Source organism: Mustelus asterias, chromosome 11 (assembly GCF_964213995.1).
Source record: "Mustelus asterias chromosome 11, sMusAst1.hap1.1, whole genome shotgun sequence".
NCBI lineage: Eukaryota > Metazoa > Chordata > Chondrichthyes > Carcharhiniformes > Triakidae > Mustelus > Mustelus asterias.
In genome coordinates this window covers 57,990,013-58,010,604 of record NC_135811.1, presented here as the reverse complement: position 1 = coordinate 58,010,604, position 20,592 = coordinate 57,990,013, and the positions used below count along the sequence as shown (strand labels likewise).

At 42.5% G+C, this 20,592-nt stretch overlaps 1 protein-coding gene across 3 annotated transcripts in view; it reads right to left on the bottom strand.

Moving 5' to 3' along the window:
- Positions 1 to 20,592, bottom strand: part of slc22a15 (solute carrier family 22 member 15) — a 119,460-nt gene that overhangs the window by 19,812 nt on the left and 79,056 nt on the right. Inside the window, exons 3-9 of one of the 3 annotated variants that reach the window (XM_078223642.1) lie at positions 20,075 to 20,207; positions 18,811 to 18,975; positions 17,437 to 17,566; positions 8,387 to 8,608; positions 5,799 to 5,939; positions 2,413 to 2,498; positions 1,966 to 2,086 (exon numbers count right to left, since the gene is read on the bottom strand). In XM_078223642.1, coding sequence (XP_078079768.1) covers positions 1,966 to 2,086; positions 2,413 to 2,498; positions 5,799 to 5,939; positions 8,387 to 8,608; positions 17,437 to 17,566; positions 18,811 to 18,975; positions 20,075 to 20,207 — 998 coding nt within the window. The remainder of the gene's footprint in view (positions 1 to 1,965; positions 2,087 to 2,412; positions 2,499 to 5,798; positions 5,940 to 8,386; positions 8,609 to 17,436; positions 17,567 to 18,810; positions 18,976 to 20,074; positions 20,208 to 20,592) is intronic. The other 2 variants (XM_078223643.1, XM_078223644.1) reach the window with 2 other exon arrangements.

Here is a 20,592-nt window from a genome sequence, read left to right as displayed (position 1 = left end):
TTTTGGTAGGAATAATGTAGGGAGGAGCTACACGATAAATGGAAGAACCATAAAGGGTGTAGAGACGCAGAGGGACCTGGGTGTGCAAGTCCACAGATCTTTGAAGGTGACGTCACAGGTGGAGGAGGTAGTGAATAAGGCATATGGCATGCTTGCCTTTATAGGACGGGGCATAGAGTATAAGAGTTGGGGTCTGATGTTGCAGATGTATAGAACGTTGGTTCGGCCGCATTTGGAATACTGCGTCCAGTTCTGGTCGCCACACTACCAGAAGGACGTGGAGGCTTTGGAGAGAGTACAGAGGAGGTTTACCAGGATGTTGCCTGGTATGGAGGGGCTTGGTTATGAGGAGAGATTGGGGAAACTGGGGTTGTTCTCCTTGGAAAGACGGAGGATGAGGGGAGACTTAATAGAGGTGTATAAAATTATGAAAGGCATAGATAGGGTGAACGGTGGGAAGCTTTTCCCCGGGTCGGTGGTGACGTTCACGAGGGGTCATAGGTTCAAGGTGAAGGGGGGGAGGTTTAACACAGGTATCAGAAGGACATATTTCACACAGAGGGTCGTGGGGGCCTGGAATGTGTTGCCGGGCAAGGTGGTGGAGGCGGACACACTGGGAACGTTTAAGACTTATCTAGACAGCTATATGAATGGAGGGATACAAAAGAGTGGTCTAGTTTGGACCAGGGAGCGGCGCGGGCTAATTGTTCCTTGTTTCTCGTTTCAAGGCTTCATTCTATGATCATCTTGCTGGTGCCAGTACAGAGCGAGACTGCGGATAGTTGGGAACCTGTCTCGGGGGCAGGGAATTCATATGGTGTTCGTGGAAGTGGAAATGACTAGGGTTGGGAAGCATTTTCCGATCAGGGCCATTGTGATCTCCTGGACTCGTTTCGATCGCCTCAGGGGGTCGGAGAGGAATTTCCCAGATTTATTTTCCCCATATTGGCCCTGGGGTTTTCGCCTCTCCCTGGAGATCACATGGTCTGGAATGGGGGGGTGGGGGTGAGTTAATAGGTTGTGATGAACAAAGCATCGTAGCTGTGAGGGACAGCTCGGTGGATAGGATATTGGTATGTAGATAGGCTGGAAAATTGGGCGGGGATCCTGGATTCAGGATTCAAACCTGGACCGGGGAGCGGCGCGGGCTTGGAGGGCCGAAGGGCCTGTTCCTGTGCTGTATTGTTCTTTGTTCTTTGTACAGTTTAAGTGAACCAAAAGAAAGCCTCACTGAAAAGGATAGCAGCCTATGATTAGCTCCAGATCAAGATGAATTGCAACCAGATTCCCTCAGGGAACCGGTGCACAACCATATTCCTGTCAGCAGCCTGAGGCAAAGCTTATCGCCTCAAACTCACCAACATGGTGGCACGATGGCACAGCGATTAGCACGGCTGCCTCACAGCGCCAGGGACCCGGGTTCGATTCACGGCTTGGGTCACTGTCTGTGTGGAGTTTGGACGTTCTCCCCGTGTCCACATGGATTTCCTCCGGGTGCTCTGGTTTCCTCCCACAGTCCAAAGACGTGCTGGTTAGGTGGATTGGTCATGCTAAATTCTCCCTCAGTGTACCCGAACAGGTGCCAGAGTGTGGCGACTAGGGAATTTTTACAGTAACTGTAGTGTTAATGTAAGCCTACTTGTGACACTAATACATAAAATAAAATGAAACTTATAAACAGAAGAGTTCTTCTCAGTGTTCTGACCCAAATCTATTCCTCGACCAACATCACTAAAATAGGTCGTTTATCTCATTGCTGCTTGTGGAAGCTTGCTGTGTGCAAATTGGCTGCTGCATTTTCCATGTTGACAACAGTGAATACACCTCAGAAGTCCTTCATCAACTGTAAAGTGCTGTGGGACATCAGAGGTCATGCATGAAAAGAGCTGCATAAATACAAATCTTTTTTAATGTCAATGGAAAATAGATTTGACTTTGTAATCATCACGAATGAAACATATTCACCTGATCACAGTTGGGTAAAGCTCTGCAGTAAAAACGTAGACAATATTAAAGGCAGCGCTGACAGCCAACTTTCCACACAATGCGAATGAAGTGACATTCAGCAAGAATCCCATGCCAAAGTCTGCTAAGGGAAAAATAAATTAGTTATGGGGCAAAGGCAGGTATATGGAGTTACATCAGTAATCAGTCACGGTGTCACTAAATGGCGGAACAGGCTCAAGAGCTAAATGGTTTACTCTCGTTTCTCTGTTCATCATATGAGAGTGGTGAACAGAACCACAATTTTAATATTTCAATATGGTACAGCAATACATTAATATCCTAAAGACCAGATATATAATGTCAAACCCATTGGTAAGGGTCCATAGAGAATCTGATCAATTTTAGTGTCACATTTAGACTGAGCATCAGGCTATAGAGAATGAAAATTGTGGGATGTCCCCTTACCCAGGTGCTTAGGCAAGAACATGGTACTTATGCAGGCAACCCCTGCAAATAACAGGAATGCTGTCATCGTCTTGCGCCTTCCTGACCTTGGGGATGAGATGGAGACAGAAAGAAAGAGGAAGACAGCCAAATTATATTCTATTAATACAGGACATTGAATCACAATACCAGCAGAGGTCCTTGGAGTGGAAGGACATGCAAAAGTCTACACAGTCCTAAGTATCATTAAATAAACTGAAATCTCTGTCATGTAACATTCACACTCAGTACCAGACTTTAATCGCAAACTGGTTCAATTGTTCAAATCCTACCGTGTAATACCAACCACAGCTATCTCAGATTTGACTTTTAGATCAAGCATGCTAACAAATTTGCACAGTTAAGATCATTGTGTGGTTGAGATTGTGGCATTCTCACCTCTGTTAGAGGATCATCGGTTCAAGTCACACTCCAGCAACTTGAAGTCAAAATCTAAGCTGACACAGCATTGGAGTACGAGGTTCTTGGGGTCTTAAAGATAAGTGGCTGTTGTGACAGTTGGTGCTTTGGTTGTTGTTTTGAAAAATTCCTTAGATTCTGACAAGGTCCCATCAGATTGGAAAGTAGTGAATTTAACTCCTCTATTCAAGGAAGGAGTGAGACAAAAAGCAGGAAACCACAGAGCTGTTAGCTAGAATCTAACGTTAAAGACGTTACAGCAGTGCAGTTAGAAAATCATAATGCCACAGTCAGCAGGATTTGTGGAAAGGAAATCATGCATTAAAGTTTATTAAACTTCTCTGAGGAAGTAACAAGCAACGTGGCTTGAGGAGAAACCAGAGATGTGATGCGCTTGGATTGCCAAAAGGTTACGACACAAAATAAGAGCTCTTGATAACATATTAACATGGATATAGGATTGGCTAGTTAACGGGAAACAGTAGGCATAAATGGAACGGTTTTAGGTGGGAAGTTCCAACTAGTGGAATGCCATATTTGTTAGTTACTTCATAACAAAACTACATTATTCAAAACTACTCAGAACGAAGAATAGGCGGAACAGTTCAAGAGCTCCATCATGTGGGAATGAAGATTATTACTACCATAAGACAATTCAAAACAGCTTCCTAACAAGTAGCTAAACTGCTGTATGTTTAAGTGTGCAATCAATTTTAAACAGAATCCTCATCATTGTAACTTTACTGATTAACAATAATCTGAAATATGTCCATACAGATCCACAATGGAGCAGCATTTCAGGATAACAGCATTGGGGTCAGAACCTCCAAGCTGCCAATATTAATGACGCAGATCAAGAAGAACACAATAAACAAGATGGACAATAACTTGCATTACATAACACACTTTAACATTCCAAGATGCTTCACAGAAACACTACGGGTCAAACTCCAGACAAATGCAATTGCATAGTCACTGAAGAAGTGTGCAAACTTCCCTTGGGCAATTGCCCTGCGCTGGGAACCATCCAAAACTATGATCTAAATTGCAAACTTTGGATGGCTCCTGTTCAATAAACCTCTTCTAATTTCTCGATAACTACTGTACAAAACCAGCCAGCCCACCGCCCCCCCCCCCCCCCCCCCCCCGGATTCACCCCACAATCCCAGGGGACACCCACCAGCTAACAATTTGCCTCCACTTGCCCCACACCCAAAACAGCCCCTCCCCAATGTGGCTAGGAGGCTAACAGCCAGGCCTGCTGGGAATTAAGACAAGCCAAACTGTAACACAGGTCAAGGCAAGCACTGACATGTACCTGTGAGCTATGGCCTGAGGCTCCCGACCTGACCAAATTAGGGCAATGTTATGGATGTCCACCAGACACACCCATGCTGCATTTCCATATATGGAGGAGTTACGTGTGCTCCGTGCACCTGGGAATACAGGTAGTCCTGGCGTCTTCCATATTTGAACTCTGTAATCCCACTGGCTGGCTGCCAAGGAGCTTTCCGGAAAGGTGCCAAAAAGAGGATAAGCGGGGAATCCTGGACACCCCATCAGCAAGGACTCAGTATCAGCTGCAGAGATACAGCAGGGATGCAGTGAACAATGGGTGAAGATCCGAGACCAAGATTCATACCGGTGGAACAAGCCTGGCCAGTTCAACCTCACGGTAGTATTCGGGTCTCAGATAAATACGCTATAGTGTTTAAGTTAAGTTTCATTTAACGAAGATGTTTTGTCAAAGTTTGGTACCAAAAGTATTGCAATAGTCACACAAGAAAGGGCATCTTGGTAAATGAGTTACAATACACTGGTCAAAGTGTCTAATTCTCCAGATAACATCAGGGACGGGCTGCACTCTCTGGATCTCGCCGAGCCAGAGTCGGAAAGCCAGTCGAGGCAGGATGGAAACAAAAAGGAAAGAAATTAAGATAGAAAACTAAAAGAGGAGTGACAAATCCACCTCTGGTTGGGCTTGAAGTTCTTCAGTGTGGCAATGTTCTTGTAGTGATAGTAATTGAGGGATAACTACTGGCCAGGACATCAAGGAGAATTCTCCTATTCTACTTCAAAATAGTGCAGTGAGATCTTCTATGTCCACCCACAAGGCAATCAGAGGGCCTCGTTTTAACACTTCATTTGAAAGATGCCATCTCTAGGGCAGGGCAGCAATCCCTCTGTGATTCCCTTTATTTCATAATCTCTAAGTGTCACTGGCTAAAAGGTACACTGCTGATACACTCGTTAAATATTCAGCAAGATCCCACATGCCCTGTTATCAGCTTGCACCTCTAGACAGAGAACCAGTAGAAATGTAATGAGCTGAATTGTGCAGCAATAAGCTTAACTAACAACCTACGCCATAAGATGCTCAGTTCCAGCTAATTCTGGACAATAATAATGTAGATATTGCTGTAAAACCTGCCCTGGAAAATTACTGCCCCTCTCATAGCTCCCGGTTACCATTCAATGTGGTAGGTGCTTAGCCAGCGTGCTGTAAATTTCGGCAAGAAAGGGAAGACACTCAGATAATCCAGCTTTGAAAGGGCAGGATTGTGTGAAAATTATAACTCTCCTAGGAAAGGCAAATGACATGACAGATTCCTTCACCATCACACTGCTGAACTGGAGGGAGGTAGAGGCAAAATCATCCTCCTCTCACCGGTGTCTCAAATATCCTTTTGCAATTGTGAACTGCGGTGGTTTTACAATTAGTACCACGCTTTCAGATCCTGTGCATCAAAATTCAACCCAGTGCTTAAACAGAGGGAACTCACACCAGTGGGCCTTGCTTTTACCCCTCAGAAGATCGCAAAGAGTAGATATTTGCCAAGGCTGTGTGCAGGGGATTTGTTCCACTGTTGAAGGTTTACACTTCATTGCCAACACATACCTAAAACCATAATTGGTCATTTAAAGATGAGGTGGGAGGTTAATCTTACCAGGATTTATCAATGAAGTAGAGGCAGAGGGGGAACGCTGGCACTTCCACAAGGCCGTACAAAGCGATGTTCAGGTAACGATTGCCTTTCAATTCCCCCGCATTCAACGTCAGGCCATAATACACAAGGCTGCAGACATACCTATTCAAAGAACAAACAGAGGCCAATTATTTTTTAAATCCAGAGCTGAACATTTCTACCCATGGCTTCATTAAAACACAAAAATAAACAATAGACAAAACTATCAATCAGCATACAGTCAAATGAGAGCAGGCCTCAAACAGAGGCTAAGTTGGTGAACTGACCAACAGAGAATAAATTCTTCGGCGGTGGCGGGGGGGGGGGGGGAACCAGGGGGAAAGAGGATGGAGCAAGTGGGAGTTATGTAAAGTGGATGGTGAAAGCTGATGTGTATGATGAGTGATCTGGGAGGGAAGTAGATTAATCAGGTGATTGGGTAGAGGTGGTGATGAGTTTTTTTTATTTTGTGGGATGTGGTGTCACTGGCTTGCCATTGTCCATCATTGCCCCCATCCCTAATAGCACTCGAGAAGGTGCTGGTGTGCTGCCACTGCAGTCTGCATGGTGTGGGTACACCACAGTGCTGTTAGGAAGGGATTTCCAGGATTCTGAGCCAGCTGCAGTGAAGGTGATACAGGTCCAAGTCAGGATAGTGTGATCCTTCGAAAGAAACCTGCAGGTGCTGGTGTTCCCAGACATCTGCAGCCCTCGTCCTTCCAGGTGGTAGTCAGGATTTCATTAAATGGCGGAGCATACCCGATGGATCAAATGGCTTACTGCTGTTCCTATGGCTTATGATCTTACATGTGTCAGTGGTGGACAAGTGAATGTTTATGGTAATGGATGGGATGTGGCCAATTAGGTGGCTTCTTCCTGGATGTTGTTGAGCTTCTTGATTGTTGTGGAACTGTACTCATCCAGGCAAGGTGAGATATTCCATCACACTCCTGACTTGCGTCTTGTAGATGGTGGACAGACTTTGGGTAGTCAGGTGACTTAATCGCCGCAAAATTCTGAGCCTTTGACCTACTCTTGCAGCCACAGTATTTATATGGCTAGTCCAGTTCACTTTCTGCTCAATGGCAAACCCGCCCCCCCCCCCGCCGGATGTTGACAGTGGAGGATTCAGTGGTGATAATGTCATTGAATGTCAAGGGGCGATGGTTAGATCCTCTCTTGTTGGAGATGGTCATTGTCTAGCACATGTGTGGTGCAAATGTTACTTGCCACTTGTCAGCAAAAGCGTGGATAATGTCCAGGTCTTGCTGCATTTGGACACGGACTGCTTCAGTATCTGAGGAATTGGAAGTGGTGCTGAACATCAGCAAACATCACCATTTCTGACCTTTTGATGGTGAAAAGGTCTTTGATGAAGCAGCTGAAGATGGTTGGGCCTAGGACACTATCCTGAGAAACTCCTGCAGTGATGTCCTGGAGCTGAGATGATTGAACTCCAACCACCACAATCATCTTCCTTTGTGCCAGGTATGACGCCAACCAGTGAAAGGTTTTCTCCCTCACTCCCATTGACTCCAGTTTTGCTAGGAATCCTTGATGCCACTGTCAGTCAATTGATGACAAGGACAGTCACTCTCACCTCACCTCTGGAGTTCAGCTCTTTCGACCATGTTTGATCCAAGGCTGTAATGTAGGAGCTGAGTGACCCTGGCGGAACCAAAACTGAGCGTCGGTGAGCAGGTTATTCCTGACTAATTTCCACTTGATAGCACTGTAAATGACCCCTTCCATCACGCTATCGATGATTGAGAGTACACTGATGGGCAGGTCATTGCTGGATTTGACTTGTCCTGTTTTTTTGTGTATAGGACATACCTGGGCAATTTTCCACATTGCCGGGTAGAGGCCAGTATTGCAGCTTTACTGGAACAGCTTGGCTAGGGGTGTGGCTAGTTCCGGAGCACAAGTCTTCAGTACTATTGCCGGCATGTTATCAGGACCCCGAGTCTTTGCAGTAACCAGTGCCTTCAGGTGTTTCTTGATGTCACATGGAGTGAATCAAATTGGGTGTATTCTCTTGCAAGCCTCTCCTAAACACAGTCTGCAATAGCTCCTTACCCTACAATCGCACCCCACCTACGAGAAAAGCACCAGAGACAAAGACGCAGAAGTGGAGAAGGAAAGAAAAAGAATGTAGAAAATGAAATCAGAGACAGGTAGACTGAAATTAATAGAAAGGAATAAGCGCAATGATATTTCCTCCATTAGTTATAATAAACTTCATGTTGTGCAATTCAATTTACTCATAGGCCCCTAACACAGTAAATTTCAAAAATGGTATGGGATGAATTAATTTAACTTGTCACTTATCAATATGTAAGTGAGACCTCATTGCATTCATATGGAGATTTAGATTTAATGCAATCATAATTTTCTCCCTCAAAGTTGTAAAAATAAAAACTGAGGTGGGGAAGTTGAACCTAATAAATGATCCTCTTGAGAACAGTAGATTACAGTACCTTTACAGTGGAAAGGTTTAAGACATGCTTCAGATTCACTTGACTGCACAGTGAATCTGCAAATCCCTGCACCTTTTAATGATTACTTACCACACATACATCAAGATAGCAGTTCTCCAGCGTAATGTCGGGTATCTCATCAGGTCCATCACTCCATGAGTTGGCTGACCAGCTTTCAGCGTTCCAGCACAGGGTTTCAGTTGCACAAAAATCTTCTCATTCCCATTCCTTCGTGCAATATATTGTAGCCCCTCCTCTGCTTCCTCAGTCCTCCCCTGAGAATACAACCACCTTGGCGATTCTGGAATTGTACTGCATCAGAAAATTAGCAATGTGAAACACAACTCAAATCACTAAAATTTACATCACTTGGCGTTGCAAGGGATTCCTGAAGATCAAACTGGAAAATTGTCAAGTCGTAAAAACAATACATTTAACCCCAAGTACAAAGCAGCCTAAAAGAGGTATCGTCCAAAAGTACCAACAAGAAACCCAATTACTGCTCTTTCTACCCACATAATATCCTATTTGAGAGACAGTGACAAGTGCTGCCACTGATGGTGTTTGTGGTAACAAACTGTAATCCAACAACTGAATTCACTGTTCAATAAATCAATAACAAATCACATTTATATAGCATATTTAACTTAGTAAAATATCCCAAGGTGTTTCATATGAATATTATCAAGCATAATTTGACACCATTGCCATGACTGGAAGCATTTGGACAAGTAACTAAAAGTCAGTGAATGAAGCACATCTGGAAGGAAGAGAGGTAGCGAGGTAGAGGGAATGAGGAATGGAATTCCAGAGCTTGGCACCTTGGCAGCTAAAGACACAGTCACCAATTGTGCAATGATGAACACCAGCAATGCACAAGAGGTCAGAATTGAAGGAATCGCTTTGCAGAGTTAATTGACTCAAATTAGTGTTGCAATAAAGTAATGTTCTGTTGTGTGCCCTAGGCCACCAACACCTATTTATTGCTGCTTGCAGGACTTGCTAAACAAAAGTTGTTTCTTGTGTTTGACGAGATAACATTATACTTTAAAAGTAAACCGTTGTTGTAAAGTTCTTTGGGAATTCCCAACAATACATTAAGGTGCAGGATGGATGCAAATACTGTTTTTTTTATTTACTAACTAATGAAGAATTTTTTCTCGGTTTACAAAATAAACTACTTCAGGAGAATAAGGGGTGATCTAGCTGAGGTGTTTAAAATGATTAAAGAATGTTATAGGGCAGATAGAAACATAGAACATGTACAACCCAGAAGGTAGTTATTTAGTTCATCATGGATCTGCTGGTCAAAAGAGCCTTATCTCACATTCCCAGTCCATAGCCCTGTAGGCCACAGCAATTCAAGTCCATTTCCATTAAATTTAGAAACGCACTGAGGATTTCTGCCTCCATCGTCCTTTCATGTTGCAAATTTCAGGGTGCCACTACCTCCTCGGTGAAAAACTTTCTGCTCAATTCCCCTCTAATCCTTCTGCCCCTTGGTTATTGAACTCTCTGCTAACAGAATTATGTCCTTCCTAGCCACTCTAAGGGGGAGACCATAACTGTGCACACTCTTCAGCCTCCTCTGTTCCAAAGGAATCAAACCCAATTTATCCAATCTTTCCTCAAAGCTTAAAATCGCCATTCCTAGCATCATTCATGTAAATCTCCTCAATGCCCTCCCGAATGTGATTGCATCCTTCCTGTAATATGATAACCAGAACAGTACACATTAATCCAGCTGTGGTACATCGAGAGTTCAAGGCAGCTACATCATAACCTCCCTTCTCTTCTGCCTCAGCCAATAAAGGAAAGTATGCATATTTCTTTCTAAGCACCCTATCTGTGTTGCTACCTTCAGCAATTGTGGACGCACACACCAAGGACTCTCTGTTCTGCCACCACTTCAAAGAAAGTATTCTCTTGCCTTGTTTGCCTCCCCCAAAGGTATTATCTCACACATTTCCACATGGCCACTTTCCCGCACAGCTGACCAGTCCATTTATATCTTCCTGCAGCTTTCTTCCCTTCTTTCAGCTATCAATCATATCAACTGCAAATCTCTTTATCATGTCACTTACATTTAAGTCGAAATCATTGGTACATACCACAAAAAGCCACTGAGTCAATTCTGGATCCACCTTGCCCTTTTGCTTGGATCTTAAGCTTTGAATTTTCGGACAGTCGACCATATGGAACCTTGTCAAAAAAACCTTGCTAGAAATCCATGTACTTTACATCAAACGTGCTACCATGAGGGACACTTTGTTTGGCTCCTCAGAAAATTCAATCAAGATGGTCAGATATGACCTTACCTTAACAAATCCATGCTGATGTTCTTGATTAATCCATGTCTTTCTAAATGACGATTTATACTGTCTGTTAGAACTTTTTCCAATAATTTTCCCACCACCGAGGTTAGGCTGACTGACCTACAATTATTCGGCTATCCCTTTTTCCCATTTTAAACAGCGGCACAATGTTGGCAGTCCTCCGGCGTCATGCCTGTAGCCAGAGAGGATTGGAAAATGATGATCAGAGCCTCTGCTATTTCTTCCCTTTGCAGCCTGGGATACATTTCATCTGGACCTGGTTATTTATACACTTGCAAGGATGCTAAAAACTTTAATGTCCCGCCCCCCACCTTGTTAATCCCATCCACTTTTCACACCTCTCCTGAAACTACAATGTCTGCTTCATCCCCTGCCATTGTGAAACATTGCAACTCTTGCTGGCGACCATAACGGTGTCAGGAATGGATGCGCATGTGCATTCAGCCCACTCTGCAGCAGCCAACCCTGTGGAACCGATACTGGTGCCTTTCTGGTGGCCGGCAAGAGCATCAGTGTTACGCAAGTGCCAATTAGCCAACTAGCCCGGCTAGTTAATAGGGCTCTCTTTATTGAACAATCTTACTGAAAACAAAACAAGCACTTCCAATTGTTCGCACATACAGACACAAATAAACTTCATTATATTAGAGGTTGAACACAGAATACACAATAAAGTGCCGGGTGACACAAAACGGGCCATTCTTTTTGAGCAGATTTAAAATCCGAGAACCAGAATTCAACGTTACTCTTGCAAGAGATCCAGGAACATTCCAGGGTAACTATAGGATAACAGACAGGTAATCGCAGGCCTGGCAGCTCATGAGAAGCGTGGGCCCTGCTTATATGTCAATTACCACAGAGAAACTTGGACAACTTGCATACAGAGTACTATGTTCAGTGACAATGTGCTCAAGAGGAGCTCAAGAGTTGCTGCACTGTCACCTCTCTTGTATTAATGTACATCCCACATAGGCAAATTATCAAGTCACTGCTCACATTCAGATAGTCCCAGTTACAAACAGGGCATGAAGGTGTTAAATCCAACCCAGAGTTATCTCAAGCCCCACTGTGGTGATTGTCCCTTTAAAGATCATTCTGTAGAGTAAGGGTCACATAACCCAGGGAACCAACTAGGGAGCAGAGTGAGGAATCAGCCTGGTGAGCACGGGCTTCTGCACTCAGAGTCCTCTCAGGAGCTGGCTGCAGCCACGAGGCTGCAAGCCTCTGTACAGTTTTAACCTGTAAATAAATGAGTTGTGTTTTCCCTAAGCTGGTGAACGAGCATCTTTACACCCACATTAGGCAATGTTTTACTATTTAATACATATTATTTATTAATTTCGTTTTAATTCAAAGCAGTGAAACATTGTGATTAAAGGCCCTTTTGGCAGGTACAATAATCATAAAAACTATATCCTGGTACAGCCCAGCTACCAAAGAATACAATCATTTGTGAAATAATAAATGTCAATAAATAATGCAAGATGGAGTCAGCCTATATATGTTGATGCTTCTCAAAGGCTTTTTGACAGCAAATTTTAAAAGTCCTATTAAAAAAACAATACCCCAATGTACTTCTGATGAAATTTGTAATAAAATGAATGGGAAATGAACAGAACATTTAAGGAACTGTCAATCCGAACATGATTCTGATTTAATTTATTCCCCAATACCAGGTTTCAGTTTGCATCATAATGTACGATGTCTGTCTTGTTATGAATGATAAAATGAATCTCAAGACACCAGCTACACTTGAAAACAGCTCTCGCTTACATGGCTGGCACTGCCTCGGCACACATGTAGGAAGTGCTCCCCCTGGTGTTCCAGCAAAAATAAACACAGCCTGTGTGTAAAACAACAAAGTATTCATGAAGAACACTACCCCTTCTGCCTCCACACTCTCTCCTTTGGTGAGCTAGTGGGGGCAGTCCAGAACAATGGAGCAGAATCTTAAAGTTATAGCTCGTCCAGTCCAGGTTAAATTGAAAATTAAGTTTTATTTATTGGTGTCACAAGTAGGCTTACATTAACACTGCAATGAAGTTACTGTGGAAATCCCCTAGTCGCCACACTCCACCGAACTCCAGTTCGGGTACATTGATGCGGAATTTAGCACGGCCAATGCACCTAACCAGCACGTCTTTGTAATGTCAGAAAATAGTTCTTCCTCAAACTCTTTTTTTTGACGGAAACCTGCTGAGGTTGGGGATAAATTAAAATCGATAGTACCCTTAACCAACAAAACAAAACCGAAGAATAATGGAACCAATGTTGGTAAATAGGGTTAGGATATAGGTCAGACATGAACCAATTAAATGTTAGGACTAGCTTGAGGAGCTATGCCACAACTCATTAAATGCAAGATTTAAAAACACTAAATACAATTGTTATTTTTAATACAGCGCTAATCAGGAGTCTGGGAACTACAGGTCTGTGAAGTTGACATTTATTGTACAGAACATGGCAAATGTATTGTTAAATTAGGTGATTCAACCTCAATGTAACAAGGAGTGATTTAATATCTTGCCAAATTACATTTACTTGGATTGAAAAACAACAATCAAGCTGCACTTTAAAAGGCCCGTGACAACCCTTCTAACTGGAGTTTATATGGCGAAGTAACAAAAGAAAACACAGCAAATAGAATCATAAATAAGTAAACAGAAAATTAATGGTCATTGAACCCAGCAAAATGCTTGAAAGGAAAATCCCTGGACCATTTTATTCACACTCACAATGGGTGATGAAGGTATGAAAAATAGGAAGTTAAGCTGGAATACCATCAAGCTTTGGAGGAAAGCTGAATACCTAGAGGAAAGTGACGATATTCAGAGAGACCTACTGACGTCAAGCATCTGATAAATGAGATGTGGGTGGATTTTAATCGAGAAATGAGGGAATAATTAAAACCAGAAATACTAAATTGGTTCACAAATGATTTTTAGTCAAGTAACAGTTCCTTTATCGATCATACCACTCATCCTGTTCTTAACCATTTCAGAGTTCAACCTTTGTCTCTTTAGGAAAGGTTAATGAAAGCTCTGGATCTGCGTTTAGACTAAATGCTTTCAGTTCTGAGCACTGCACCACAGGAAGGATATGGTGGTCTTGGAGGTAGTGGACTGCAGATTCGCCAGAATGATAATGGGATTAATTTATGAGGGCAAGGTGCATAGACCAGGTTTATATTCCCTTGAGTATAAAATATTCAGGGGTTATCTAATTGTGGTAATCTAATTGTCGTGTTTACGATGATTAAGGGATTTGAGAGGATAGAAAGAAACTATTTTCTCCAGTTGAGTTCAGAAGAAGGGGCATAATCCTAAAATTAGAGCAAGCTATTAAGGGTATCGTCAAGATGCATTTCTTCACACACAAGTGTCAAAACAGCTCATATGGAACATCAACACCAGCACAGACTAGTTATAGAGTCACACTGTACAGAACAGCCCCTTCAGCCCATCTCGTCTGCACCAACAAAACTATGCTAATCCCACTTTCCAGCACTTGGCCCATAGTCTCGAATGTTATGACATTGCATGTGCTTATTCATGTGTTTTTTTAAAGGTTGTGAAGTTTCCTGCCTCTACTACCCTCCCAAGCAGTGCATTCCAGACTCCCACCACCAATGTGGGTTATCTGTACCTTTAAGACCTGGCTGGCTGTAGAGATTTGCATTCTAATTAGTATCCTGTAACTTGATTTCTGTGTCTGTGCACTGTTGGAGAACAGATATCCACTCCATCTGACGAAGGAGCAGTGCTCCGAAAGCTTATGGTATTTGCTACCAAATAAACCTGTTGGACTTTAACCTGGTGTTGTGAGACTTCTTACTGTGCTTATCATTTATGCCATGACTTAAATGAACAAGGGTTCCATATGCCTTCTTAATTATGCTATTAACCTGTCCTGCCGTCTTCAAGAATCTGTGGACAAGCACACCCAGAACCCTCTGTTCCTCTCAGCTGATTGAGTTGGACTAACTGGCCTATGCTGTCTGTGAATAGTAACAAGTAATGCAGAGTTTATAGAATGGGCGAAACATGAGCCTTATCACTAGAGACTAAATAATGAGCAAACTATTGGGATTGAAGGTAGTTAAGTCCTGATGGCCTTAAAGGAAGTGACAGTCGCAATTAATATTCCAACAGTCCTTGTATGCAGAAAAGGTTCCAGTGGATTGGGAAAATGCTAATATATTCAAAAAGGGAGGGAGGCAGAAAGTAGGGAACTATAGACCACTTAGTTTAACATCTGTCGTTGGGAAATTGTTAGAATCCGTTATTAAGGAAATAATAACAGGGCATCTGGAAAGTCAAAACGCAATCCATCAGTCAGCATGGTTTGATGAAGTTGATTTGACTAATTTGCTAGTGTCCTTTGAAGATGTAACAAGCAAAGTGGATAAAGGAGATCCTGTAGATGTAGTGTACCTGGATTTCTAGAAGACATTTGATAAGGTGCTGCATGAAAGGCTAATACACAAGGTGAAATCACATGAGGATAGGGGTGGCACGATGGCACAGTGGTTAGCACTGCTGCATCTCAGCGCCAGGAACCCGGGCTCAATTCCAGCCTCGGGTTACTGTCTGTGTGGAGTTTGCACAGTCTCCCCATGCTGTGTCTGTGTGGGTTTCCTCCGGATGCTCCAGTTTCCTCCCACAGACCAAAGATGTGTGGGTTAGGTTCACTGGCCATGATAAATTGACCATAGTGTCAGAGGGATAAGCAGGGTAAATATGTGGGGTTATGGTAATAGGGCCTTGGTGGGATTGTGGTCGGTGCAGACTCGATGGGCCGAATGGTCTCCTTCTGCATTGTTGGGATTCTATGATTCTAGAAATTTATTAGCTTGGATAGAGGATTGGTTACAGAACAAAAAGGAGAGAGTCGAGATAAATGGGTCATTGTCAGGTTGGCAAGATATAACTAGTGGGGTGTCACAGGGTTCCGTCTTCAGGTTCCAACTATTCAAAATCTATATTAATGACTTGGATGCAGGGATAGAAGCTACGATAGCCACAGATGGGATAAGAAGTTGCAATGAGGAAATTAGAAATTTACAAATGGATATGGATAGGTTAGGTTAGTGAGCCTAAATGTGGCAGATGGAGTTTAACATGGATAAGTGAGAGATTATCCATTTTGGTCGGAAAAATAGAAAGGCAATTTATTATCTCAATGGAGAGAAACTTCAGAGTGCTTCAGTGCAGAGGGTTCTGGGTGTCCTCATGCATGAACTGCAAAATACTAGTATGCAGGTTCAGCAGGTAATAAGGAAGGCAAATGGAATTTTGGCATTTATAGCTAAAGGAATAGAATATAAAAGTAATTGTTGCTGCAACTGTACAAAACATGAGTGAGGCCAACCAGTGTACTGTGTACAGTTTTGATCCCCTTACTTGAGGAAGAATGTAATTGATTTGGAGGCAGTACAGAGGAGATTCACTTGATTGATTCCAGAGATGAGGGGTGTGGTTTATGAAGAAAGACTGAGCAGTTTCGGTCTATACTCCCTGGAGTTTAGAAGAATGAGAGGAGATCTAATTGAGGTGTACGAGATGATAAAGGGGATTGACAAACTAGACATAGAGAGGATATTTCCTCTTGTGGGAAAATCCAGAATGAGGGGTCATAGTTTTAGGATAAGGAGTAGCAGATTTATTACTTCTCTCAAAGGGTTGAGTGTCTGTGGAATTCACTATCCCTGAGTGCTGTGGATGCTGGGACATTAAGGGAGGGATAGACAGATTTGTAATTAGTAATGGGTTGAAGGGTTATGGAGAAAGGACACGAGAGTGGAGATTAGCCATGATTGTATTGAATCATGGAGTAGGCTCAAAGACTACTCCTGCTCCTAATTCTTATATTCTTAATTGAACGTAATTTTAGATAGTCAGCCATGCTCTAATTGAATAGTGCAAAAGCTGGGGGAATTAAATGGTCCACTCGTGTTCTCATAAGATATATTTAGTAAATATCCCTACCACAATTCAATCACCTACAGAGTGACAATCTTCTATTCTCAGGTGGTCCACCTCACTTTTAAAACTAAACTACTGCTCTTAGTAAAATGTTTTGTTGTTTCTTTTCATATTTTCCCCTGATGCTCTCTCATATCTTTCCTTCTCTGCTCTTAACCTTTCTGATTAACTCACTTTTTTTTTGAGTTCCCAAACTCTGAATTTCTTCAAAGCTGAGTGCTATCCTCGAATTCCTGTTTTGGGAAGGGTGGGAAGAGAAGGGAAAAACTCAGCCAGCCAGTCCCCTTTTAATGACTGGATGCAGAACAGTGCTGGTGTAGGCCTCAAAGCAGGTCTTCAGCACTCTGGCCTTCTCTAACACAACTCCTCCCATTTCAGTTACCACTCTTTCCTTCTGGACATTTGCAAATGTGTCTCAACCCAAAGCTGACTAAAGTTAAGAAATCTGGTGGTCCGACTCCACACCCTGCTAAGCTCCACATCAGCCTGGATTACCTGCACTGGCTCCAAAACCCAATATTGCAGGCAAACCCCTCAATGCACTGTCCCAATAACCCAGAGGTTTGACTTCGAAAGGCTGCTACCAATTATCTCATGTTTAGGATAGTGAACCTTCTGCAATCCTAACAAGCATGGCACTCAATTTTCTGTACAGTGCCCAGGATGAAAAATGCCACTATTTACAAGGTCTTTATGCTGCATTATGTAAATTCATAATTAGATTTACTCCAGTTGTGCTTGTAACCAATTCACTCACGATCATTCTCCAAAACATGCAATAGTTAGACTTCTCAGTTTAAGGATTTAAATAAGAACTTACATGAAAAGAAGAAAAAACACCACTCCGGGACAATTGGCTACAGCAGCAAGGGTACGCCAGTCTCTGATGTAATAGCCAATAACGGAGAAAGCAACAATTCCAATTGCAAACACTAAATTGGTGAGTGATCCTGCATTAAAAAAAACAGAATTTATAATATGATGAATCACAGAATTGTTACGGCACAGCAGGCCATTTGGGCCATTTTGTTCATGGCAGGTCTTTGCAAGAATAACTCAGCTAATCCATTTCCCTTGATCTTGCACTTTTTTTCCTTCAATGCTTATCCAAGTTTCGTTTGAAAGCCACGATTGAAAGTCTCCATCTCACTCTTGGGCTGTGCATTCCTGATCCTAAACATTTGCTGCATAACAAAAGTCTTTTTCAGCTCGCCGAAGATGATTGGCGTAAGAACTAAAACTCAGTGTATGCTGGTCTCAAGCTTTCTGCCAATGGGAACAATTTCTCTCTAACTTCTCTGCCTAGATCCCTCATGATTTTGAACGCCTCCATCAGCTCTCCTCGTCTCTAAGGAGAACAACTCCAGCTTCTCCAATTTATCCAGGTATCTTAAGTCCTTCATCTTGGAACTATTCTCATGCCTTTCAGTACGCTCTGTAAAGCTATCACATCCTGTGGTGTCTAAGATTGGACACAATACTCCATGAGGCCAAACCACTGTTTTATTACGATTTATAACTTTCTTGCTTTTATACTCTCTGTATCCATTTATAAAGTCCAGGCCCCCCCGTATGCTTTTCACCAAATTTCTCAACCTGACTTTCCACTTTCAATCATTTATGCACATATATTCCAATGCAATTCTTCTTCAATATTAAGTACATACATATTAAGTGGTCATCTGGCCACTTCTGATCAACAAAGAACCAATCAACCAAAGCTTCTACTGTTTATAACATTGCTATTAAATAATCCTCCCCAATAAATGCAATATAGACTTATAATGATCTATCTAAATCTGCATTCGTCAATCCCTTTCATCAATGTCCGTAATCTTGTTCCTGTTAAAAACATCTACGAAATGGTTATAAATTCAACAGCATTGAATCTTCAAATAATAAACAAAACATGCTGATACAGCAAATTCTTCATCTGCAAGTGAATCCCAATGTGTTCTCCACATATTCAGAGAGAAAAAAGTGATCAGAACATCCAACTGCTGCATTGCAGGTCTTTTCCCATCGACTGCTACAGGGACAATATCATTCTGGACACCTTTCTAGGGAGAACAAAAATGAAACTACAAGGTTAAAACACTATCAGAGAGACAGAACTGCCCCACTCGAGATGCTGAAGGAAGATGGTGAGAAAGTTAAGCAACAGAGGTCCAGACTTTGCTGAAAAGACACCCACCTGTCAAAGCCCAATAGGATTTTCCCACAAACTCCTGGGTCAGTACAAACGCCACTAGGGACATGCCACCATTCACAAGCCCAACAAGAAGTCGGCTTAGAGCAAAGACTTCATAGTTTGGAGCGATTGCCGTCATAAACCCAAATACCACATCAAGGAACAAACCTGAAAGAAATAAAAAGAAAGATTGTTTGAAAGAATTGTTTCAAGAGACCACACCATTCAATGATCAAGGAGTCCAATTCCAGCTGTAGACAGCTGTATTGATCTGTGCTCTGTGGAATGGGCTCAACCAAGACTTGGACCTTGAGAGTAGTTCAACTGGGTGATGGGCAGCCTGGAAGGGATCAAGCATCAACTGTCACCCACTCCTGACTTCTTCTGAAGGGAGAACTGACTATAATTAATTCATTGTCCATATCACTTTATCCACTTGAAAGCATGGCCTGCACATTCAGTTGAGAAATTCATTAATTAGCTAATGCTTTTGGATGCTTGAGAAATGTGGTCAGGTGAAGCACAACCAAAGTCTGATTTTCCTTGTTTGTTATCAGATAGCTGAAGTCATTTGGGCCTATTTCCATATGCATAACATTGCCCGTCTCCATCTCTGCCTCAGTCTATCTGTGGCTGAAACCCTCCATGCATCTGTTACCTCTAGACTTGACTATTCAAATTCATTCCTGGCCAGCCTCCAACATTCTGCAAGTCATCCAAATTGCTGCTGCCTCTATCCTAAATTCCTCTTTCCAAGTCCTGTTCACCCATCACCTCCATACTCACCAACGTATATTAGGCCTCAATTAAATTTTCAACCTGATGTCCAAATCCCTCAAGTCTCACCTCTCCCTATTTTTGGAGCCTCCTCTGGTGCTACAATCCTGTAAGATATCTGCATCCCTCTGATTCAGGCCTCTTGAAGATCCAGATTTGAATCAACTGCCAATGCCCCAAGCTCTGGAAATCTCTTCCCAAATTTCTCTGTCTCCCTCTCTCTCTCTTGTTCGCTCCTCCATTAAGGTGTGCTTTAAAACCTCTCTCTCTGACCAAGCTCTACATCTGAGCTAAGATCTCCTTGTCTGACTGTCAAATATTGATCAATAACATTTTCTGATGTTAAAGGCATTTTATAAATGCAACCTGTTGATGAAATTGCAGTCCTTTACTTTTAATTAAATAGATGGAATTGCACAGGTAAAAATAAATCTCATTTTTACATTCCAGTGTGGGTATAAATTATTAGACGGGTTACATTAATCTTTACCTGTAAGGAAGATTGGTTTCCTGCCAAATCGGTCAGACAAGGGTCCAAACAGGATGTTCCCTATAAGCAATCCGACAAAGAACAAGGATCCAGCCAAGTTCACTTTGTACGCTTCCTGCTTGATTAAGTACCACTGTTGATATAGAGAAAAGGCTGCAAGTTATTCTTCTTGAAAGTAACAATTCATTAGCAATTTAAATCTCTCACTCTTGTACCTTGTAATTTGGGGTGGTGAGTGGAAACATCAACAAAAGAACACACAAGGAACGGAAGCCTATCTCAGCAAAAATGTAAAATTACCAGAAAAACCCTAAAACATGTCAGATAGAGTCAGGCAGCCCATGCATCCATTTCTGTCAGTGGGTGGCCTGAAACATTGAAGGAGTTGGGGTGCATTTATGTTGTCTCAGCCTCTTCTGGATGCCAAATAGGAAGTACACTGCAGCTCTCACATTCAACTCAACTCCAACCATAATGCCACAAGGGCACATGCAACAAGGGCAACACCACATCATTGT